Source organism: Lonchura striata, chromosome 24, assembly GCF_046129695.1.
Source record: "Lonchura striata isolate bLonStr1 chromosome 24, bLonStr1.mat, whole genome shotgun sequence".
In the NCBI taxonomy this organism is placed as follows: domain Eukaryota; kingdom Metazoa; phylum Chordata; class Aves; order Passeriformes; family Estrildidae; genus Lonchura; species Lonchura striata.
Window position 1 is genome coordinate 2,165,288 of NC_134626.1, and position 25,179 is coordinate 2,190,466.

The 25,179-nt window shown below is 44.6% G+C and overlaps 1 protein-coding gene across 3 annotated transcripts in view; it reads right to left on the minus strand.

Moving 5' to 3' along the window:
* Positions 1 to 1,059: 1,059 nt before the first annotated feature.
* DVL1 (dishevelled segment polarity protein 1) overlaps positions 1,060 to 25,179 on the minus strand; it is a 58,351-nt gene continuing 34,231 nt past the window's right edge. The window contains exons 5-16 of one of the 3 annotated variants that reach the window (XM_077788106.1): positions 24,538 to 24,676; positions 18,255 to 18,348; positions 17,235 to 17,304; positions 16,473 to 16,612; positions 16,121 to 16,197; positions 15,564 to 15,631; positions 13,804 to 13,953; positions 10,874 to 11,005; positions 9,526 to 9,693; positions 8,116 to 8,322; positions 7,019 to 7,065; positions 5,399 to 5,483 (exon numbers count right to left, since the gene is read on the minus strand). In XM_077788106.1, coding sequence (XP_077644232.1) covers positions 7,055 to 7,065; positions 8,116 to 8,322; positions 9,526 to 9,693; positions 10,874 to 11,005; positions 13,804 to 13,953; positions 15,564 to 15,631; positions 16,121 to 16,197; positions 16,473 to 16,612; positions 17,235 to 17,304; positions 18,255 to 18,348; positions 24,538 to 24,676 — 1,256 coding nt within the window. In that variant the 3' untranslated portion in view covers positions 5,399 to 5,483; positions 7,019 to 7,054. Of the gene's footprint in view, positions 5,484 to 7,018; positions 7,066 to 8,115; positions 8,323 to 9,525; positions 9,694 to 10,873; positions 11,006 to 13,803; positions 13,954 to 15,563; positions 15,632 to 16,120; positions 16,198 to 16,472; positions 16,613 to 17,234; positions 17,305 to 18,254; positions 18,349 to 24,537; positions 24,677 to 25,179 lie in introns of all 3 variants that reach the window. The other 2 variants (XM_077788104.1, XM_077788105.1) reach the window with 2 other exon arrangements.

Genomic DNA, 25,179 nt, shown 5'->3' on the forward strand with positions numbered 1-25,179 from the left:
TTCCCTAATTTTTTTCCCTCTCTCTACTGTGCGTTACTGGAATTTAAGCTCAATTAAAAAAATTGCAAATTAATCTAAACCAGTGAATATTTCCATTCTTTAAAAAAAAAATCATAATAAAGAATCTTTTGGTGCACTGCAAAGTTACTTGTCCCCATTTTTTGTGATTACCTCCATCCAAAATTATTCCTCAGTGTGATTAAAAAAACCAAAACTCTGACCTGGAGCCTGGAGTTCTTGTTCCTGGAGCCTGCAGGAATTCTTCACAACCACCTGAAATTCTCAGTATTCCTCTTCCAGGGCTGTGGTTCCATAGCAGAGAAGCATTAAATAACTTTTGATCATCATTCCAAAAATAGGGAAAGGAAAAAAATCTGATTTAACTCCACCAGGCCCTGCAGGAAATGGCTGTCCAAAATTCTGATCATTTAATATTCACTTAAATTCTGAGCATTTAATATTCACTTAAATTCTGATAATTTAATATTCATTCAAATTCTGATCATTTAATATTCACTTAAATTCTGATAATTTAATATTCACCGAAATGCTGAGCATTTAATAGTCACTTAAGTTCTGACAATTTAATATTCACTAAAATTCTGACCATTTAATATTCACCTAAATCCTGAGCTAAATTTAATATTCACCTAAATTCTGAGCATTTTAATATTCACTTCAGTTCTGACCATTTAATATTCACTTAAATTCTGAGCATTTAATATTCACTTACATTTGGATCATTTAACATTCACTTCAACCTGCCCATTTCATATCCTCCCCACTGGAAAATGCTGGGATTTGTGGCATTTAAATGATGTTTCACTCTCCCCTTGCTGTGTGATCTGTGCCATCTGCCTCACCAACCTGTGCTTGTTCTTCTCCTTTAAGCTGGAAATTTAAAATAATTTAGGCTGGAAAAAACCAGGGTGTCCTGACAAACCCAAAAGTCTGCACAGGGTGTCCCAGTGATCCTTGTTTCTGCTGGAGTGTCCAAAAATGGGCAATATTGATGAATTAAATCCCAATGAAATGCTGCAAAGAACTGAACACATACACTGTGGTTATCACATAAAATTAAAAGCTTTTTAGTGTTTAAAATAGCATTTACACATAAGCAGCTATATATTAACTATACAGACACTTGGGTTTTAATACAATATCTACAAAAAAGAATTCAATTATGCAATAGACATTTAACAGGAACAGTGCAGTCCATGCTAATAAGAGGTCACTCTTGGAGTAGAACCAGTTCTAGGATAGGTGATAGTCTGGGTTTTCATTATTTAAAATCATGTCACTTTGTTCCTCTACTGTACATAAAATTCTTTACATGTATTTCTAATCACTGATTAGAATTAATAATTTTAAGTCAATCTTATTACAATCCAGTTAAATGCAAAACAAAACAAAACAAAAAAACCAAAACAATGACATCAACCCATGAGCTGTCAAGTCTCAGGAGGGGAGAGAACAAAAATCAGAGAGGACAAAAATCATAGCAAAAATCAACATCTGTGCATCATTGCTTGCCATCCAATAAAACCTTTGGATAAAGTGTCCAGGGCACTGATTCCTTGGAAAAGCAGATTTATTAACAGGAGGTAAAAGACACACCAGCATGCTTTTAAGACTATTTGCCAAAAAATTTCCTCTTCAGGGTTCAGATATTGGGTGGAGACGCTCCCCCTGCAGATCCTGCCTCTTGGGGTGGGGAAAGTCACCCCAAAGTGTTTCCTCCCCCTTTTCCAAGATCCCCCAGACATCCATCCCTGCTGCAGGGAGGCTGAGCACTGAGCTCAGCTGCAGAATAAAAATCCCTGCATTTTAAATTTAGTCCAATTCCTTTGGGCTCCTGTTCTGAGGGTGTTCCCATGCCCTGCACAGCAAAGCTCTCCCTGCAGCCATTCCATCAAAATTGAATTTCAGAATTAAAGAAACGCTGGGTCTGCAGCACTCCAGCCTCCAAATTTTCTTCCCCCTGGCACAATTCCCACTGTGGGCAGGGAATGCTGTGCCCAGCAGGGCAAAGCTGGAAAGACACAAAGGATGGAAGCCAAGGATGGGATTTGGGAAATCTCATTTTTCTTCCCTCGAGGAAACAGATCTGGCAGAGATTCAGCCCTGACCTTCAGCCCAGCCTCTGCACAGGGAGGGAAATGCAGATTTTTGTGTCACTGCTCAATATTGCACTGTTCCAGAGGGGCAATGCTCCCTCCTTTCCCTGCACTGGGGGAAGCTCCTCCAGCCTCATTTCCTCAACAAACAATTCCCACATCTGCTGGGGACACACAACCTCGTCCCAGGGCGACCCACGAGCACACACATTTAAAATAAAAATAAAAAAGTCATTTTTCAACATAGCAGCAAAGACCAGCAAGACACAGAACAGTTTCTGCCAACAGCAAAACCACGAGACAAAACCAAACCCCCAGCAGGTGTGTAAACTGCAACGCTTGGAAATTAAACATTTCCAAGTGAAAAAAGTTCAGCTCCCAAGCTTTAATCCCCTTTTTGGAAATATTAAAAGGAGATTTTTTATTTTTTTTTTTTAAACTCCAGCTCTCTGAGTTCTGCCTTAAAACAAACAGGGCCAGAGAAATCATAATTTATAAGAAGGCAGAAAAAAAAAAATCTCAATTAATTGAAAAGTAGAACCACTAGTGATTGTCAGTAAAGTCACAGACTGCTCAGCAGTGTCTCCTGCAGACAGAACAGAATTCCACCACTATTTTACCCTGATTTAAGTGTCAATCTTTCAGAATAATTTCCCAAGTCAGGTTTGCATCTGGGAGGAGGAGGGAAGGAAAAGGGAACTCCTGTTGTACAGTCGAGCTTTAGGCAGGGCCTCTTTTGGAGCCATCCATAGGTAGTGATGAAAGCTCTGCTTTCAGAAGCCTTGGGCAGCTTTTTTTGGGGGGAGGTTTTAGTAAAGAAAATTAATTTAGAAGGCCAGAAATGGGCTGAGTGAGAGTTTCCCAAATTCCTGGCTCCCTGGGGAAGGAGAGATTGAGTCTCCCATTCCCACAGACATCTGGAGTCTCTGACAAAGGGAGGTGGGAAAAAGGAAAGAAGTGAAAAATCAGAATGGACATTTTGTGAGTCAGTTTTCAGGGTGACAAATGAGCTGTGTGTGTACACAGATGTTCCTTCTTCACAAACACCTTGGCTATTTACCCAAAAAGAAGCTTCTTACCACTGAAGAAAATGCTTATTTACAGTAAAAAACTGATTTTAAAGCACCTGTCCAAAATCCTGCCAGCTGTAGGGATCTCACAAAAGGATTTAACTGAGGAATGGCCCCATGGTCAAATACCAGAGCAGCTCCTGGCTCATTAAATGAGCCACGTGGGAGCATGGCTGTGCTCACCATACCTTAAAAAAGCTTCTTAAGCATCCCTGAAGCTGCTTGAATTTACTTTTACAGCCTCAGAGCAGAAAACAGCCAGAAATTAAATCCTGGGGATATTCGACAGCAGAGCTCCTCAGCAGGAGGAGGAGTCAGGGCTCTGAGAATTTGGAAAGGATTTCTCTGTGAGGAGCTCCAGGGAGGGTCTAACTCAGAGTCAGGGTAAGGATTTCTTTTTGGGGAGCTCCAGGGTGGGTCTAACTCAGAGTCAGGGTAAGGATTTCTTTTTGGGGAGCTCCAGGGAGGGTCTACTCAGAGTCAGGGTAAGGATTTCTTTTTGGGGAGCTCCAGGGTGGGTCTAACTCAGAGTCAGGGTAAGGATTTCTTTTTGGGGAGCTCCAGGGAGGGTCTGACTCAATGTCAGGGTAAGGATTTCTTTTTGGGGATCTCCAGGGAGGGTCTAACTCAGAGTCAGGGTAAGGATTTCTTTTTGGGGAGCTCCAGGGTGGGTCCGACTCAGAGTCAGGGTAAGGATTTCTTTTTGGGGAGCTCCAGGGTGGGTCCGACTCAGAGTCAGGGTAAGGATTTATTTTTGCACCATTTCTGGTACCCTCACACCTTTCTCCCACTGTGCTCAGAAATGTTCCCTGGGGGATCAGACACCTCCAGGTCTCTGTTTCAACAAAAAGAGAAAGCTTGTGCTCAGAAAGGAAGGAGGGATCACAGAGAAGAGCCACGTCCCAGTGGGAGCCAGGATTTCTCTGCTGGAATGGGATAAAGAGCCCCTTCAAAAGGGCAGAGCTGACAGAACTGCAGCCATTCTCCTATTTCTGTGGGAATAACTCTTCCAACCTGCAAGCAAGTGCACATCAGAGGGAACAGCCACACCTGGCAACAGGGATGTGACTGAAATGCCCAGGAACCGAGCGCAGCTGGAAAATCACTCTTGGGAAATAAGGAAATAACTGAAGGAAACAACTTTACAAGTTCTGCACAATGAACACATACAGTAGCAAGACTCCAGCACTCCCTTGATAGAATATCTCAAAAAAAAAAAGCCCCTTAAAGAATCCAAAAAAGATTGATTTATACTGCCTAGTCAGCAGAAAGTAGCCACAACTTTGTTTTCCTCTAGGAATTGGTTGGATCCTGCTCCTTTCCAAGCACTTGTGGGTGCCACGTCTGCTTAGAGCTGTGGATGCATCCAAGAATCAGCATTCCAAGGCAGTATCCCAGATACCAGCCAGCAGTCCTTTTGTCCTTGCAAGAGAAAAAGCAGGGAAAAAAAAAAAATCAAAGTGCTCCTATGCATTGTCAGGAATTTAAAAGTCATGTGAAATACCAGTCCTGCATTCAGCCCAGCAAGAGACACTAATTCCACTGAAGTAGGTGCCACAATAACCAAAGCTCATCAAGATGTGAATATACACCAGCCATTCACGATCCAAAACGAGATGGGGAGGGGAGGAAAAAATAAACATAACGAAAAGATGCTGAGTTGCTGATATTTAACAATCCCAGGAGATTTTGTTGTTCATTTTTGTAGGCCAGGGGGGCGGGGTTTGTACTTTTTTTTCTCCTTTTTCTGTTGAGTTTTGTCGATTTTTTTTGCTGTTTCGTGCGACGCGCTGGCGAACAGAACGGTGTGACATGCAAGACAGCCAAGCCTCTTCCAACGGAGCGCCCCACAACCCACCCGCTAAAAACCAAAAAAAAAAACCAAAATAAAACCAAGAGTCTTTTGAAGGCACTTCCTCTCACATGATGTCCACGAAGAACTCGCAAGGGTTGCCCATGGCCTTCTGGAAGGACTGGCGGCTCCCGGTGAGCTCGGGCGGCACGGCGCTCAGCTCGCGCACCGGCGGCGCTCCGGGCGGGCCGCTGCTGCCCAGCCCCTTGGAGCCCAGCTTGGGGAGGCTGTACAAGGGGGGCAGCCCCGGGGGCCCGTAGGAGTGGTGGCTCTGGTGGCTCCCGTCGCTGGCGGAGCGCTGGCTGAGCTGGCTGAGCGGCCGCTCGCGGCGCGCGCCCGGCTCCGACTCGCTGCCGCTGCCCCCGGACTTGCGCTCCTTCTCCCTGCCCGCTCCTCTCCTGCTGGTCTCGCTGGTGCTCCGGTTGGAGCCGCTGCTTTTGCTCCCTGATGGCCCAAAAAAGGAGAGGGGAAGATGAGCTGGGCTCCGTGGAGGGCCCCGCGCGCCCGTGGGGAGGGACGTGCCACGCGTGGGGACACACGGACACGGCCCCGAGCGAAAGCGGCGGCTGCAATCCAGCTCCGGCCACAAATCCAGCCCGACGGGAGAGAGGGGAGCAGGAAAGAGCAGCAATTTGGGGTTTGGCTCAAGCAAATTGTCTCTGCTTTATTGTGTGCCTTTTCCAAAAGAAACCACCTTGCCTTCTCTTTCACCTGCAAATACCTGAGGTTTTGTTGGCTTCAGTGGGGAAGTCCTCTTAAAATTGCTTTTTCTGAAAGAAACCCCTTTGCCTTCTCTGTCACTCATAAATCCCTGAGGTTTTGTTGTCTTTACTGGGGATTTCCTTTTAAAATTACTTTTTCCAAAAGAAACCACTTTGCCTTCTCTATCACCCTTAAATCACTCAGGTTTTGTTGGCTTCACTGGGGAAGTCCTTTTAAAATTCCTTTTAAAATTACTTTTTCCAAAAGAAAACCCTTTGCCTTCTCTGTCACCCTTAAATCCCTGAGTTTTTGTTGGCTTCATTGGGAAAGTCCTTTTAAAATTCCTTTTAAAATTACTTTTTCCAAAAGAAACCTTCCTTTGCCTTCTCTGTCAAAAACTGATTTTTTAAGGAAGCTGAAGGTTTTGCTCTGTTCCCATGACAGGTTAGGAGACAGTTCCAAGCTAGTAATTTCATTTTTAATCCAACTGATCAGCCTAAGGAATATCCCATTAAATTCATGCACCATAATGCAATATGGACTCCCCAAAAAGGATCATCAAAAAGGATTCCCAAAAAGGAACAGAGGACCAGCTTTGGAGTCTAAATAAGCCACAGAAATGGGAAAACCAGAATTATTTTGGGCTGCTCCTTTTTGAGATGCCATCACTTCCCGCTGCTCCAGCTGACTGGAGAGATGGGAAACCAGACTGGAGTTTGGGGGGAAAGGCTGAATTTTCTGCAGAGTGGCAGAGAGATGGAAAACAGACCACAAAACCACTGGATTTTAAGGAAATATTCCAAGCCTGGGTCTCTGAAGTGACATTTGCTGATTGTTCTGATTTATGAATGAGAGAGGGCACAAAACCCCAAATTTAACATTATTTTGAGAGTGAGCAGTGTTCCAAACCCCTGCATGAACCACCTGGCCACCAGTTAATGGGCACTGGCAGAGAAATCCAGCCCAGAGGGATGACACCATAATAAATTTGGATTATTTCTTTCCTGGAGAGCCTGGGGATGGGCTTTTCCCACCTGATTCCCTCCCCTCTGAGCTGCTGCAGGTTGATATGCCAACGTCATACCACTGTGCACCGAGACAGGTCGAGCGTCCAAGACAATTCAAAACAAAAATAAATTTTAAAAGTAAAAAAAAAAAAAAAAAAACCAAAAAAAACCAAAACAAACCAAACCACCAAAATACAGCTAAACACTTGGGTCACAGGAATCTAAAAATGGTCATGCTGTGAATTCATCATGGAGGCATTTGAAGCTTACCAATCCCCTAGAGTCAGCCATTCCTCTAGGAATCCTTCAGTCTAACGCTTGCTCAGGACAAAACAAGGGAATAACAGTTACAAAGCAAGAAACAGCACAGAAATTGCTCTCCACGAGGAAAAGCGTGGAAACCTTTCAGAACTGAACAGCCTGGCACTTTTTGGGAGGCTCTCCACAGCATGGATAAAACACCTTTCCTTTCCTATTCCAGCAGCAGGCAGAGAATTCCTACTGCTCACAGAAGCAGCTGCCAAAAAAACACCCCTGCCTTCTGTCCAGGGCAATCAGTTTAAGTTCTAAACCCTCTGTGAGATTCCTCGTGGATATTTCTTATTTTGGGATAAGGTGAGAAGCAGCTGGGTTAAAATCCCGTGAGCAAGCTCCTGTTATGAAACCCTTCTGTGCCATTTTGTAAAATCTGACTGGCTGTGCTGAATGGGGATAAGTGGCATCCGATTTATTGGATGTTCACTAAAAAAACACAAGGAATCCTCAGCCATTCTTTACTGGCAGCATTTCTAAAAGCAAAACTCACTCTGGGAGTGATTATTTAAAAAAAAATAATTAAAAAATAGTATCTGTGCAGCCAAAAAATGGCATTATTTTATTTGCTAAGGTTAAAAATGAATCACAGTGTTATGTTAGGGCAGAAAAGGAGCAGGGCAGGTCTTTAATCCATGCAGAATTCTCTTCCTGCCCCTGTCACACATGCCAGCAGAGACTCTCCTCCCTGGGAGCAGTGTTTCAGCCCTGGAAACCCCTGGCTGGCCACCTCCCACTTACAAAAAAATGTGATTTTCCTTTTGTGCTGAGCACTGCTGTGAAAGCCAAGAGCACCTTGGTTCTAACCCTGCGCCATCAGCACAGAAATCTCCTCATTTCCAGCAACACCAACCCCACTGCTGGCAATTCCTGACCACAGAGAGCTGAAAGCCAAACCCATCCTCCAGAGCCACAAACACCTTGGATTCATTGCACACAATCCATGCGGGGAGCAACCAAAACCACGAGACAAGCACGAGGAACTCAAGCAGATGGGTGGGGGGGACAGTAAGAGTTGTGGAATTCAAATTAATTTATAATTTATCCCATCTTACCTTCACTTTGCTGGCTGCCTGCACTGCCACTGCCATAGCTAAAGCCTGGGTCTTGGTAGGCTGGTGGGAAACAAGGAGGGGGCAGAGGATACTGGTAGGGATATCCTTGGCCCAGGGGCCAGGGAGCAGCGGGGTGTGGCAGTGGGGCCAGGGTGTCCTGGTCCGAGGCGCCGCTGGAACCGTTGTTGAGGTTCAGTGCAGCCAGATCTGGGAAAGAAAAAAGGGAAAAAAAAAAAAAGTTTCTTAACCAGCAGGTAAAATGATCACCTGTGAGTTTATTTACAGAGGTATTTGAAGTTTAGCAATGACCTGGGATCAGACTTCTCACCCAGCAGTGAGAGGTGAGAAGAGGGAGGGCAGGGTGAGGACAGCCCCCTTTTCCAGGCTGGAAACTGAGTGGGACTGACAGCAGGGAATGGGCTGATGCCTTGTGAAAGCTGAGCTAGGACAGAGCTAAAGAATAAATCAGGGATTTATTAAAGGATCTCAATGGATCCACCTTGGGCAGCACAAGAGCTAAAGAATAAATCAGGGATTTATGAAAGGATCTCAATGGATCCACCTTGGGCAGCACAAGAGCTAAAGAATAAATCAGGGATTTATGAAAGGATCTCAATGGATCCACCTTGGGCAGCACAAGAGCCCAGCCAGGGCTGCACCCAAGATGAACCAAAATGGGCCCAAAAAATGGATGGTTGGTCATAAAATGTTCAGTTCTGCTCCATTGGCACCTTGGAGTTCATTGTCCCATTCCAGCTCCAGCCCAGGCAGTCCCATCCTGCTTGTTTTCCTCTCTCCAGCCCACGCTGTTGGTGCTCCTGGGCTGAGATTTGGATCATTTGTCCTTGGTGCCCAGCTGGAGCAGGAATTGTTTTGTCTCTGCTCTGTGCAGAGAGCTCAGCACCCCCTCGTGTGAAGCTCAGAGCCACACACTAAAGCAGCTCAGAATGTGAAAAATAGAAAAGCTAAACCTGAGACATCAGCACAGAATGTGAAAAATAGAAAAGTCAAACTTGAGCCATCAGTGTGGCACCAGCAGAAATAAATCCTGCTGTCCTCAGTGCTCTGCTTGATGGCTTCATCCTCCTCCAAGAGCTCTCCTGGCTACCAGGGAGCACAGCCACTTGCCACACAATTCCAGGGTGATGAAGGGTTCCCCTTGTGGAACCCCAGGAGAGCCAGGGCACCTCTGGAGATTCCCCTGCCCAATCCTGGGTGACACAGGAACGTGTCCAGCTGGGTTTGGAATATCTCCAGAGAGACTCCACCCTCCACCCTCCTGCTCCAGAGCTCTGCCACCCTCATGGAAATCCCTCCTCACTAAACGAGGCCACACAAGGGGACAAGGAGCACCCTGGGGGCACAAAAGTGACACGGGGACAGCTCTGTCCTCCCCAGCTGGGGACTTACTGCCGCAGAGGTCTCCGAAGACGTAGTAGCACTGCTCTGAGAAGGTGATTTTGTTCACAGTGTGCCTGAGGTAGCCGTGTTTCAGCATGCTGCTGGCGTATTTCCTGGCCTCCCGGCGGTCCTTGAAGCCTTCCACGTGGGTGTAGAGCCAGTCCACCACATCTGCTCCTGCAGTGGGGACAGCAAGAGGAGGCACGGGGTGAGCTGAGCCCAGCCGTGCTGCCTGAACATTTAAAACAGGATTATCTGAGCCAAGATGTGCCTGCTGAACCTAAATGGGGTCATCTGAGGCAAATTGTGCCAGCTGGACAACTAAAATGGGATTATCTGAGCCAAACTATGCCAGCTGAACACCTAAAATGGGATTATCTGAGCCAAACTGTGCCAGCTGAACACCTAAAATGGGGTCATCTGAGGCAAACTGTGCCAGCTCAATACCTAAAATGGGGTTATCTGAGGCGAACTGTGCCATCTGAACATCTAAAATGGGATTATCTGAGCCAAACTATACCAGCTGAACACCTAAAATGGGGTTATCTGAGGCAAACTGTGCCATCTGGACATCTAAAACAAGATTATCTGACCCAAATTGTGCCATCTGGGCATCTAACATGGGATTATCTGAGGCAAACTGTGCTGGCTGAACCTGAAATGGGATTATCTGAGGCAAACTGTGCCATGTGAACCTAAAATTAGATTATCTGAGCCAAACTGCCTGCTGAACACCTACGTGGACACTGACACTAAACACACACATGAAAAAATTATTATTTCATAATTAATATTAATTAAATATTAATTTAATTTTAATATTACTTTAAAATTTTCTTATTTACACACACCATGCAACCCCTTTGAGCTGCAAGAGTGAAAATGAATTTTTCTCTGGATTTGACTCTTCTCTGGGAGTCACCTTCCTCAAGAGGAAGATGTTATATTGCCAAAATACCTGTGTTCCAACCCTTTCCCCAGCAAAAAGCAACCACAGCCTGGACTTCCTAAATATTAGCACAGCTCAGACTGGCTGTGGTGATTTTAAATCAAATGAAAAGGTTTAATTAAGGTTGTGTGGTTGAATTCCAGCTGCTCTGCTGAACTTGGGCAGATCTCTAAAGCCACCTGAAAACTTGAGATATAAAACCAAAGAATTAAAGAAGCAGCTGTGTGTGGGCATGAGAAATGTGCAACAATTCTGGAGAGCCAAGCTCGAACAAGATTTCCTGTCCATAAATGGAATATAAGAGGTCACAGACATGAAAATAAAGCTCGTTAAAAGGTAGTTTTTTGAACCTGTTTCCATTTAATCACTGGGTTTTTTTCCCCCTCAGCATTCCTGGGATCTGCTTACCTATCACTGCGTTGGAAATGGTGATTTTTAACCACATCCTGTCCCGAATTTCAAGGCCTGAGTCTGGCAGCTGCATGACCTTGACAATAGTAGCCATGTCACTCTTCACAGTTAAGGGAGATTCTTCTAATTCTGAAAGGAAAAGAGGCCACAGGCTGATTTGAAATGAACTCAGGCTGAAGGAACTTCTCAGCTCCCAGTTTGGAAGAAACAAAAATACAGTTTCACCAAAAAAAAAAATCCACAACAGACCCTAAAAAAACCTCAAATCAAAACAAAACAAAAAAATCACCCCAAAACCACAAAGGTTCCCAAATGCACCCTCATCCAAGGAGTGAATTCCAGAATTTGTAGCAATTTTTCAGATTTTTAGTGGCAGAAATGCTTGGCTTCCCAGAGCAGCTACAGGATCCACTCTGCATCAAGAACGGGAACCCAGGGATTTTTGTGATCCATCATTTTCCAGTTCCAATTTCCCAGGAACAGCCCCCTGGAGAACTCTGTGGGACAAGTTTTTGGGGTTTTTTTTCTTTTGGGGTTCACTGCCAGGAGTACCACCCATCTCCATGGAGAAAGAGGATGACCATGGCTCAATCCATGTCCAGTTTTTTATTTAAAGATCTGGACATTAGTGGGGAGAATTGAAATGATAAAAGAAATCTTCCCTCCTCAGGAGAAATCAGGGATTTTTTAATAAAAATCCTTCTCAGGAACCCCTCACAATCCTCTTCTCCCAGGATTGCTTTGCCCTCAATCTTTTTTGTGGAACATTAAAAAAAAAAAACTCCCAAATGCCTCCACAGCCATTCCCAGTTCACACCATTACAGGCAGAACTGGATCCCCAGAGGTTTCACACTTTCCTGATCAATTTTTACAATAAAATCACAACAGAGTTGAGGTTGAATTTGTCAAATCCTCCTTCTTCTCCCATCTTCCAGCCCTAGAAAATTCATTTTTATCTGTGTTTGCAGCCCAGACCCTTCTCCAGCAGGAATTCCAAAACCCTCCTCCCCTCCCAAGTTCCACACATGACCCACCTTTCAAAAGCACTTTTGTCCTTTTCCAGCCACCCAAAAATTTTGGATAAAAAAAGGTACAGCAAGCGTGAAACAATGAAAACTGAAAATGTTTCTTTCCATACATGCACTGCCAATATGCATGAAAATATCCCAGACCAGCTCTGCATGCAGCTTCAATACTTACAAACCTCAAATAAACGCTAAAACTTTGCTTTTGCTTTAAGTTAGTTTGGTTAGTGGCAAAAAGCACCATGTCTGGGGAAAAAAAAATACACCAAACTAATATTGGGGAGCAATAAATTGTATTTTCTTGGAGACTTGAGATCTGCATATGAACAGAAAATCTGTATTTTAAAATTTCTGTACAAATATGGTAAATTCTGAGGTGCATCTGAAATGCTCCCATTTTGGTCTGAATTTAAAAATTCACCCGACCCAGGGCAGGGCAGGTCACAGGACTGAGCTGAAGGAAGAGGTCACAATAAAAATCAGGGTTACTCTATTCTCTTACATTCCAGAAAGGAAATCTTTTAAGTCACTGGCACAGAAATGAGAAGCTGTCTCCAGAAATGTGGTTCTGCTCCCAAATACCTTTATTTTTCAAATCTGACTGAGAGGGTGCCTGCTCCCCACTTCCCAACCACAGCATCAAGGCACATGAATTGTTCAAAGTGGAATGCTGAGGACAGACTTGTCTGACAGCAATCAGCAGAGAAATTGGATTCCAGCAGTACCTGAAAGGCTCAAATCACATCTCAGGATAAAGCAGCCAGCAGGAAAGGGCTTCATGTGCTTCCTGCTGCAGATTATTTCCCCTCAGTGCTGCTGCCTGATGTCTAAAAACACCTACATTAAAATAAAAACAACCTTTCCCTCCAAGGTGAGGTGGAATTCCAGCTTATAGAGTCTGAGGGATTTTATATCCAATACCACACAGGTCTTTAAAATCCTCAAAGTGTTGTTCTGAATTAAATAAAAGAAAGAGATAATACTCTTTTAACAAATTTCCAAAATAAGGAGTTGGAGCATTGTGTTAATAACAGCAACAGGGTTTGATCCCTGTCTGGGCCATTCATTTAAGATCTGGACTCAATGATCCTTGTGGGTCCCTTCCAAATAAAAAGATTCTGTGATTTGAGTGTTCTGAGAGGCTTCTGAATTAAAAAAAACCTCTCTGAATCTTGAAAACTCTTGGTTTCATGGATTCTTAGAACTTTTAGAACTTTTTTAGACTGCCACAGACTGACAAACCAAGAGAAAGATTGAAGTCTAACCGTAATTTCATGTAGGATGTTAAATTTTGTTTTAGCTTGCTCTAGAAAAAAAAAAAAGCACAAAAAAATATAAAAGAATTCCATGTGAATATCAGGGAAGGATTTCCCAACTGAAAGCATGAACGATATGGCTGAAATTTATTAAAAACCAACCAAATGCACCTGAATGGAAAAGCCTGAACGTTATGGTTGAAATTTATTAAAAAACCAACAAAATGCACCTGAATGGAAAATCTTGAACCATTATGGTTGAGATTTATTAAAAACCAACCAAATGCACCTGAGTGAAAAAACCTGAACGTTATGGTTGAGATTTATTAAAAACCAACCAAATGCACCTGAGTAAAAAAACCTGAACGTTATGGTTGAGATTTATTAAAAAACAACCAAATGCACCTGCATGGAAAAACCTGAACCTATGATTAAAATCCACCAGCCACCACTTCTCCCTGAGACAGAACCCTGACCAAACACCTCTACATCAACCTCCAACCTTTGCCAGAGGTTTTCCTGCTTTCCCCAAGCGTGAGAAACCACTCAAGGCTTGGCTGGCGCCGCCGCTGTCACCGTGCCCGTGGCCGGGCGCTGGTGGCCCCGAGCAGCCCCCTGCCCTGGGCTGGCCAGGGGGTGACTTACTTTCCGACTCGGGAATTGAGCTTGTTAGTGAGGAGCTGGTAGATGTGGTGATGCTCATGGAGGGGCTCATACCGTAACGGGGGTACGCTCCCGTCATGGCCGTGGTATGAGAGATCCACGCCGCGGGGTCGATCGGCCGCACCGGCTCAGCTGCCAGCAAAAGGCAAAGAGAACGGGGTCAGGAATGCAGCAAACGCCAAGGTTTTGAGAGATCTCAGGGGTTTTTTCTTGGTTATACCACTTTTAGTAAGGGTTTCGTGTGAGTGAGGTCCCATAGTGTACAGCATCATAAAGGGAAAGAAAATGGGGTCAGAAATGCAGCAAACACCAAGGTTTTGAGAGATCTGAGGGGTTTTCTTTGGTTTTCTTGTTGTTTCTCTGGTTTTCTGAAGGTTTCACATGAGTGAGGTCCCACAGATTGTACCACCACAAAGGGACAGCAAACGGGGTCAGAAATGCAGCAAACACCAAGACTGGGAGTGGTCTGAGAGGTTTTCTTTTTGTTATACTGGTTTTAGTAAGGGTTTCGTGTGAGTGAGGTCCCACACTGTGCATCATCATAAAGGGACAGAAAATGGGGTCAGAAATGCAGCAAACACCAAGGTTTTGAGAAATCTGAGGGGTTTTCTCTAGGCTTCTTGTTGTTTCTCTGGTTTTCTGAGGGTTTCACAGGAGTGAGGTCCCATAGTTGGCACCACCACAAAGGGACAGCAAATGTGGTCAGAAATGCAGAAATCACCAAGGATTTGAGAGATCTGAGGGTTTTTCTTGGTTATACCACTTTTAACAAGGGTTTCGTGTGAGTGAGGTCCCACAGTGTGCACCATCATAAAAGGACAGAAAATGGGGTCAGAAATGCAGCAAACACCAAGGTTTTGAGAGATCTGAGGGTTTTTCTTTGGTTTTCTTGTTGTTTCTCTGGTTTTCTGAGGGTTTCACATGAGTTGAGATCCCACAGATTGTACCACCACAAAGGGACAGCAAAACGGGGTCAAAACTTGCAGTAAACACCAAGACTTTGAAAGATCTGAGGGGTTTTCTTTTGGTAATACTGGCTTGAATAAGGGTTTCACAGGAGTGAGGTCCCATTGTCTGCCCCAGACAAAAGGCACAGAAAATGGAGTCAAACTTGCAGAAAAGACCAAGATTTTGGAAGATCTGAGTGGTTTTCTCTTGTTCTCTTGTTGTTTTTCTGGTTTTCCTAAGGGTTTCAAGGGGGCTCCCCCAGTCTGTTCCAATCTTGCATTTATTCCACCCTTATCTTCAGTGCCACTCTCATCTTCTGTGGACTGGGAACAAACTGGCTCCAGTACCACCAGCACAGCCCTCACCAGCAGGAGGCAGCTGTGTTTGTCACATGAGCACAGATCTTTTACTGCTACTGAAAACAAGTTCATTTTCATTTTTTTTTATGTGTATCTTGGCTGCTTCCCCCACATCTTCAAAACACTCAGCTGTCTCTAAGAGTTCATGGTGAGAAAATGAGGATTTTTAACACTTGGCGTAATTATTTCCAAACCTTTTATGAATTGAAAGGTTAAGAGCACCTCCCAAAAGGTCAGGAGCTTGATCCAAAGATGTGAACCAAGAGAAAAACTCCCAGGAATTCAATGGGCAGCGGAACCCCAGGCTCCCAATACAAAAGTAAACAAATAAAAGAACTGAATGGGTTGAATCTGTTAGATGCCAAAATAAGTGAAAATATTCCAGACTTTTGGGGCTTCCCAGGAACCCAGAGAAGAGTCCAAATGTGTACTTACCCCTGGGGATGGTGAAATAACTCCTGGGAGTAGGGTCCCAGCATTTGGCTACTGTTAGGCTGATAGGTCTAGGAAGAAAGAAAACAGGTAAGGATGACTCTTAACCTTCCTACAGAGCTGAAAATGTTACAAGAACAATTTGAAACAAATTTATTCCTATCCAGCAGTTGTCAAGTACTTTCTGAGAATGGTTTTGAGAAGCTTTATAATATTTTCAGTATGAAGCACATCAGGACATTCCTGGTTTTGCACAGATGATGAGCACTGGTGGTGAAATGTGTTGGATGATCAGCTCTTGAGATATTAAAACACTCATCACAAGCAAACAGCCCTGCTGAAAGCAGGCAACTCCTCGATTCGTGTTGGTTTTGGCCAGAACCAACCTCACCTATTCCTCATTTACACTGAGGAGTTCACAGCTGAGATCAGTCATGCTGATGGATAACAGAATGTTGATTTCTCTGAGGTTTTCCCAGCTCCAACAACTGCACATGGAGGATAAAGGGAAGAAGATAAATGGAGGATAAACAGGAGGAGGTTTTGTGATGTGTGCTCACCCTGGTTTGGAGACGATTTCCCGTAAAACCCGAACGGCATCGTCATTGCTCATGTTCTCAAAATTGACATCATTCACCTGAAACAGTGCAGAGAGCAGAGCTCAGCCTTTGCAGCAGGAAAGTTAAAGGTGTTTTAATTACTTCATTAAATCCCCCAATTTATCTGCCTGCTGGCTGCTTCCATTCCTTTGAGATGTCATTTCTCAGACCACCTCACAAAGAGTCACCGATTTCAGGGATCTTTGGGCCACGTTTCCCTGAAGATGAGAAAATTCTGCTCCCTGGTTCCCACAGCCCGTGGGGCTGGTGGGATGGCAGAGCAGAGCAGCAGGATTTGGGGACAGGGACCCACCTGCAGCAGCATGTCCCCTGGCTCGATGCGCCCGTCCGCTGCCACCGCCCCTCCTTTCATGATGGAGCCAATGTAGATGCCACCATCGCCCCGGTCATTGCTCTGCCCCACAATGCTGATTCCCAGGAAGTTGTATTTTTCTAGATGGACACAAAGGGGAGGGTGAGGAAGAGGAAAAAAAGCAGGCAAAGTGATTGGAATGATAGCAAAGAACAAGGCAGTTTCAGCTTTGAAACATCTCAACACCTCAGCAGGGCAAGGTTTGACTTGCAATGATCTCAGGCTGCTCTAAATGATGAATATTTGTCTGGCACCTCCAGGGAAAGGCTGCTAAATACAGGATTTTTTCATCCAAGACAGTGTTACTTTAAAAAAAAAAAAACCTAGCAAGAGGAAGAGCACTGAAAAGACTTGTCCACACCTGGAAATTAGCTCTGATCACATTAAGCAATGTTTGTTCCACAAGTCAGAGAGGCTGGAAGGGTTTGGTGCTGCTGAAAAGTGCTGAATTTGCTGGCAGCCCTGCACATTTCTGCCTGGCTGACAAATGAAACACACGAGCAGCAGAAATGCAAACCTCCAGTGCCCTTCTACCCCAATCCCTCACCATTAACTCCACATCCTGAGTTCCAGCTCCTTCCCTGGAAGGAACACGGATCTGCTGGTGAAAACGGTCCAGTTCTGGATTAGGAATGCAGATAAATACAAAATACATCTCTACTAACTAAAATTCATCATAAAAAACGTGGCTGGTCCTCTTACCCATGTTGAGTGTGACAGTGATGATGTTTAGGGACATGGTGGAGTCAGTGATGCTGCTGAACGAGGACGACTGCAAAACACAAGAAAAAGTCTCAAGGTTTTAAATGGCTCAGAGTAAGAACTGCTGAGGATTAACTCATCAGGAATTGATTAACAGGTTTCCAATCGAAAGCCAGCTGGAAATTATTGAGGCTTCCTCAAAATTATGCTTCATTTAGAAACTTTAAGGAAAGAAATCTGAGCAGAGTCTGCACTTTCTCCAAAGGTCTGATAAAAAGCACCCAGAGCACGTTCCTATACTGAGGTTTCTCAACTGAACTTCCCCTGGAATTATTTCTGCTTCCTGGCTGTGACTGACAGGCAAACATTTGGATCCTGAAGTGCCCAGTGGAGTGTGAATTACTGCCCACAGCTCCTCCCTAAAGGGAGGAGTGAACAGCACATGATCCAGCAGGAAGCAAGAGGAGAGAAACTGTCCTGTCTCCAAAAGAAATGCAAAGGTGCTTATCAAAGACCTCCTAAAGCACTATCCTGTGATCAAATGTGTGTGAGGTCATTCTTTAGTGTGTGGAGACTGAGATTTATGGGAAAACCAAACAGGAACTTCAGGAGTCTGTCCGTGGGGTCACCCTCATCCTGTTGCCAAGGGCTGGCATGGGAAAGGGCAAAGGCAAAGATTTGGGATTTCCTACAAACTTGGGATTCTCCTCCTAGCAGAGTGCAGGTCTCAGGGAATCTCACACCCCTTCCCACATCATAATGGAGCCTCTCCTCCAGAGCTTGGTCTTGGAAAAGACAAAAAATGGGATCACTGAACAGTGAAAGGAGACAGGCAGAGGTGAAAACTTCACTTTGGAGCCGCAGAACTTCAAATGCAGAGATTTAGCCCAGCCTGGAGCCACAAGGAGCCTTCTCCGTGAATTCAACAGGCACAGACGTGTCCTGGATCCCTTCCTGAGTCAAGAGCTCCCCTCAGAAACCCCAGCTCACCTCCCTGGGAGATGCTGGTGCCGACCTTACCCTGTCGATCTGCCGCATCCTCTGTTTCCTCCTCCGGCGCTTGTGCTTGCGGATGAGCCGGGACGAGGTGCTCTGCTCCGTGGAGCTGCTCAACCTGAGGGCAAGGACAGCAAATGTCAGCCCTGAGAGGCTCAGCCTCCTGCTCCTCCTGCCAGAATGAGCCGATTCCTGCAGCAGCAGCAGAGGGGGAATCACACCGACCGCTCAGGAGAGGATTCCAGCTGAACGACAGCAGGGATCAGATTAATAACTTAATTATTATTGAATTTAGCAGTTGTTTTCCTCTGGGAGCAGGTCTGCGTGCAACTCTTAATGATCATTTTTGTGAGTCCTGTCATGGTGGTGTATTTTCTTCCACTGTTATCAAGAATTCAAGGCTTAAATTTAAAGAAATCAAATAGAAATTGGTAACGGGGGACAGTGAATATGATTTATCTTCACATATTCTGTTAAGTATTATTTTGCTGTTTTTTCCAAACTTGTAGAACGTAAGTGTGCCACATTTTACATATAAAAATTTAAGGTCTTTAAAGAGTTTGGAGCATTAATCATCCTCACTTTACAGAGAGTAGAATGAGACAGAAATGGATTTGCCCAAATTAATTTCAGGAGCCTGGAACAAAGCCCAGATTATTAAAATACCACTGTAACACAAGAGAAACATCTCTCTTCTATTTAATATGTAAGAATGGCAAAAAAAAAAAAAAAAAAAGACAAAGCAATGCTCCATCATTAACCAAGATTAAAAATCCAGCCTTATGCAACACAGAATAACCAGTGCCAGGCTTTACCCCCAGTTACCACATCCCTGCCTTCCATGCTCCAGCCACAAGCAGGAATGTGAGAACACCTCAAAAACTTGATGCCAGCAATTCCAAAAAGGAATTGCCCACAGGAAACCCCTCTGGCCTGGAATATTTTGATCAAGAATCAGCCCTGGAGGTGCTGGAGCTGCTCAGAGGGTGTGAATCCCCTTGAGTTCACACAACTATTTCAGGCATGTTAACCTCACACACTCCTCCTTCCCCTCCCAGCCAGGGGAACTGAAGAGCCAAGAAGTGGGATTTTACCAAAAAAAAAAAAAAAAGGTCCAAAATTTGATAACTCCTGGTGGGTGGAACAGCTCACACAGGAAAAACTAAGGAGGTGTCAAACCCAGGGCTCCCAAAACTGGGCTTGTTCAATATCCACCAAAGATTGACACAAAAACCTCCTCTTTTATTTTGCTGTCAATATTCTCCCCCTTCTTGCTTCCTCTCCCATTTTCTTCTCCTCCTTTTCCCTCACCCGAGGATTCAGCTAAAACTTCCCAGTTTGGGAGAATCTGAGGAAAGCCAAGGCTCACTGCAGTGAAGCTGCCTGCTCTCTAAAAGTGCATTTTTCTCCCAAATGACACCAGCAAAACCAGACTTTTCTTGACAAATCTCGGCGCCTCTGCTAGCAGGTGACAACATGTGAGACGTGACGCTGTTCCTGTTGTATTTTTGCCATTCTGCTGGGTGCTGGGATGGAAGGATGAGAAGCAGCTCCATGAAAAGCCCCGGCTCAGGTTTAGTTCAAGGGGGCACAAAAGATTTCAGGGGAAAAACAGAGCTAAACCAGCCTCTCAAAAAACCTGATGATCAGAAGGCTCTGCGGGAACATTTTTACACCTATTTTCATGGAGCTGTGACACATTTCATCATCTCTCCTTGTAATTTCTGCTCAATTCACAGCCCTAATGCATCCTGGCTGAATCCTTAATATTCTGGGAGCATCTGGATGCTAAAAAGCAGCTCAAATCTACTCTAATGAGGAATATTTTGCTTTCTGAAGCATCTCCAGAAATACTGGGTGAAAGTTGTTATTATTACAATCTGATGAGCAAGACAAGATGGTAAATTTGAGCTTTTGAGACAAATAAAGATGAAAAACAAATCTGGAATTATCACTACCAATTAATTTCATGCACCAGCTACTGCTCAAAACCCTGATTGCACTTCTAACACAAATTCCCAGAAATACCACAGAAGAGATTTAAAAAAATACTGTAATAATAATAATAATAGTAATAACTTTTTCTCCACTGTACAATTTCCAAAGGACAGGAAAAAAAAAGGGCAACATTTGTTAAAGAAAGCTTATCCACATGGCTTAAAGAGAAATTATGGCAATTTCTTAAATGATAAATAAACAATTTTTTGCAGTGAATTCTTTTAGTTGCATTGAACTGAGAGCAGCAATTGTTGACAATAATCCTACAGCTATCGATGTCAGCTTTTTTAAACCTTTAATTTGTTTTTACTGTGACGTTGCCTACATCAACCTGTGTTTAAAATCTTATCTGCAAACAACAGAAACAGTCGATTTGTAAATAAAATTATAAAAAAAACTGTCAAACACCTTGAAAAGAAAAAAAGTAAATAAATGACTGTGCTCCCACTGTCACTCTGCACTGTCCTGGAATGTCTGTGAATAGGTTAAACATGACATTATTCTTTAAATGAATGTAAACAAACTTCCTTGGGTTGGGAATTACCCAGCTCTGTCCCACTGCTCTGAGTTCAAATAAAACCAAACTGAGCCAGAAAAGCATCCTGAGCCTCACAACCTCCTCCTTTCCAGGACTGAACATCCTTTCCCTCTGATTTCCTGCCTCCGTGCCTCCCCCCTGCACGGCCTTCCTCCCCAAGCAACTCCCGCAGCAAACCCACCAGCTGCCAGGAACCAAAGTCACCTTGGTCCCCAGGGGATGTGTCCATCAGGGACCAAACTCACCCCTCAAACCCCTCTGTCCCCAGGGGATGTGTCCATCAGGGACCAAACTCACCCCTCAAACCCCTCTGTCCCCAGGGGATGTGTCCCTCAGGGACAAAACTGACCCCTCAGACCCCTCTGTCCCCAGCAGACGAGTCCCTCAGGGACAAAACTGACCCTCAGACCCCTCTGTCCCCAGGGGATGTGTCCCTCAGGGACCAAACTGACCCCTCAGACCCCTCTGTCCCCAGGGGATGTGTCCCTCAGGGACCAAACTGACCCCTCAGACCCCTCTGTCCCCAGGGGATGTGTCCCTCAGGGACCAAACTGACCCCTCAGACCCCTCTGTCCCCAGCAGACGAGTCCCTCAGGGACAAAACTGACCCTCAGACCCCTCTGTCCCCAGGGGATGTGTCCCTCAGGGACCAAACTGACCCCTCAGACCCCTCTGTCCCCAGGGGATGTGTCCCTCAGGGACCAAACTGACCCCTCAGACCCCTCTGTCCCCAGCAGACGAGTCCCTCAGGGACAAAACTGACCCTCAGACCCCTCTGTCCCCAGGGGATGTGTCCCTCAGGGACCAAACTGACCCCTCAGACCCCCCTGTCCCCAGCAGATGAGTCCCTCAGGACCCAAACTCACCCCTCAGACCCCTCCGTCCCCAGGCTGGTGCCTCCAGCAGCTCTGGAACCTTCTCCATTTGCTCTTTGCCTGATTTGCCTCTACAGAAAACTTCTCCCTGCCAGCACAAAGCCTCCCGTGCCTGAGAACCTCATCCCTGGAACACAGCAGCATACCTTGGAGCATTCCTTCCAGTGGTTCTTCCTGACGAGCTGGCCTGGCAGCTCTTCCCTCTGCCAAAAACTCCTGCCCAATCTCCCGAGGGAAAGGCAGCAGCAGCTTCCAAGAATTTCTTTCTTTCTTGCTCAGGTCAGACTCAGGAAGTTTTGGTATTATTTTATTCGTACAGAAAGATTTGCTGGCTCTTGCTCTGACGTGGCCACCCTGAGCTAATCCTGCCCCAATTATTCATTTATTTACAAGAAAAACAAATCAGCTGCATGATTGTTGTTGTTGTTGTGGGCTCGAGTTTTTGGGGGAGAGCTCAAAGCCCTGAAGGCTTTGGGAAGGCTCAAGGTGCATTCAGGGTTAAGGACCAGCCCTCCATACAGGTAAATACCCAGAAAAGTGATTTTTTTATATCTCATCATTTTGTATATCACATTCAGGGTTAATGACCAATCCTCCATACAGGTAAATACCCAGAAAAGTGATTTTTTTATATCTCATTATTTTTTATATCGCATTCAGGGTTAATGACCAACCCTCCATACAGGTAAATACCCAGAAAAGTGATGTTTTATATCTCATTATTTTTTATATCACATTCAGGGTTAAGGACCAACCCTCCATACAGGTAAATACCCAAAGAAGTGATTTTTTTATATCTCATCATGGAGTGGTTTGGGTTGGAAGGGACCTTAAACTTAGCTTATTCCAACCCCTGCCATGTGCAGGGACACCCTGCACTTCACTAGGACTGCAAAATAACTTCTTGAAACTAATTCAGGACTAAATTTCCAGTGTGAATTTTAGTTACCCTTTGGAGACTCAGCCTTTAATCAGAATTGTGAGGTCTTTAAACCCTGACCAACTGCAAGACCCAACAGATCCACCAAATCCATAAGCTGATCATGTTTTAAACACAGCACTGGGTTCAGGATCTCCAGGAGCAGTTGCTTTTTGCTGTTTTTATTAAAAATGCCATGGTTTTATTAAAATTACCATGTTCTGCCTTTTTGAGCTGCAGATCCCTCCCTGTGACCCACCAGAGATCTGTCACCCTGCTGTTCTCTGGCAAATCCATAATGGATTTGCAGAGCCCACTGGGATGAAGAACAGTTCTAGAGCCAGTGACCAGGAAAAGGAAGAATATTCCAGAGAAATGTGGCCAGGAAAAGGAAGGAAAATACTTCAGATTGGTTTTAACTCCATGAAAACAAGTATTTTGAAGCCACAAAATGTATTGGCTTAAAGACTTCTTAAAGAAAAAGAAAAATATCTTCAGCTATAACAAAGATGTCTTGAAATGAGAGGTATTTTTCAAGTAGGGAATAATTCACACACCCTGCCTACACAAAAAGAAATAATGAAGAAGCCACAAATACGTGGCAGCCCAGACTGCCTTTGCAGCAGCATTAACTTTGATGAATTCCTGAACTGCTCATAGGTCTCAGACTATGCAATTAGCCAGGAATTCCTTTATAATTGAGCTCCAGTGAGGTGCACACTTATTAGGAATCTGTGCTGACAGTATTTTGTTTTAATATTCACACCACTGCTTTATAAATAGGTAGGCAGAGTGCTTTGATCTGGAAATGTGGCCATTCTTGCTATGAAAAGGAGAGGAGCAGAGCTTTGCTTTCAACTGCAGGAGTGGTTTGGGCTCAATAACAGAGTTCAAGATTTGTTAAAGAAAAAAATAAAAAAAAATCCATGTAACTTCTAGATTTATATATTGGTTTCAGAGCCTGGACCCAAAAACTGAGCAGTGATTCCACACAACGATGTCACTGATGAGTGACCTGTGTTCAGATTGATGCCTCATGTTTTGGTTTTACTATTTTCCACATTCTGTGCTGATGTCTCAGGTTTTGGCTTTTCTATTTTTCACATTCTCTGCTGCTTTAGTGTGAGGCTCTGAGCTTCCCACGAGGGGATGCTGAGCTCTCTGCATAGAGCAGAGACAAAACAATTCCTGCTCCAGCTGGGCACCAAGGACAAATGATCCAAATCTCAGCCCAGGAGCACCAACAGCGTGGGCTGGAGAGAGAAAAACCAGCAGGATGGGACTGATGGGCTGGAGCTGGAATGGGACAATGAACTCCAAGGTGCCAGTGGAGCAGAACTGATCATTTTGTGACCAACCATCCATTTTTTGGGCCCATTTTGGTTCATCTTGGGTGCAGCCCTGGCTGGGTTCTTGTGCTGCCCGAGGTGGATCCATGAGGAGATCCTTTAATAAATCCCTGATTTATTCTTTAGCTCTGTCCAGCCTCTGTCCTAGGGCAGCTTTCACAAGGCATCAAAATCACAAAAGAAATTAAAGGAAAATTAAAAACAAAAACCCGCCAAAAAAACCCACAATCAAGCAAACAAAAAAACTACAAAAACAACAAAAACCCAAAACAAACACAAAAACCCAACATAAAAAAGCCCTAAAAAAGCAAACCAAAACAAACAGAAAAACCCATAAAAAAAGCTCTAAAAGAGCAAAACTAATAAAAAAAAAAAACTAAAAAACCAAATCAAAACAAAACAAAAAAAAAACCCTGAAAAACCAAACTAACAAAAAGAAACCACAAACAAAGAAAACCCCCAAAACTCTAAAAGCCAAACAAAAAAACACCAAAAAATAGATTTAAAAAACCCCAAGAAACAAACAAAAAAAAAACCAACAAAAAAACCAAAATAAAAACCCCCAAACAAAGAGGAGGAGAAAAAAGAGAGAAGATGGTTGGGAGGAGCCCGGGAGCTGTGGCTGTACCTGCTGGTGTGCTCCTCATCCTCGGAGTCGATGAAGCTGCTGGACTCCAGCTCGCTGCTCAGCACGGTGGAGGAGCTGTCGTAGCCAGGGGGGTGCTCCCGGTGCCGCTCCAGCTTGGGGTGCCCGTTGATCCTGGGGGCTGCAAAAGCACAACCAAGGCAGTGTCACAGCACAGGGCTGCAGGAACGTGGCCCTGCTGAGGGAACAGTGACACTCTGTCTCCTTAAAAAGGAAAAAAAAACAAACATTGCTGTCTTTGTGGCAGGCACGGTCTTCTCTCACTCGGGATTTTTTCATAGGGGAGCAGACAGGGAAGAAAGAGAACACAATTTGTATTTCTGCTCCTTGTTTTCCCATGTGGAATGTGTTTGGAGAATTGTTTCCCTGGGGGGATGCTTGGTTGGGTTTTGGTGAGGATTGTTTGAGCCTGATGGACAATCCAATCCAATCCAATCCAATCCAATCCAATCCAACCCAATCCAATCCAATCCAATCCAATCCAACCCAACCCAACTCAATCCAATCCAATCCAACCCAACCCAATCCAACCCAATCCAATCCAATCCAATCCAACCCAATCCAACCAAACCCAACCCAACCCAATCCAATCCAATCCAATCCAATCCAATCCAATCCAACCCA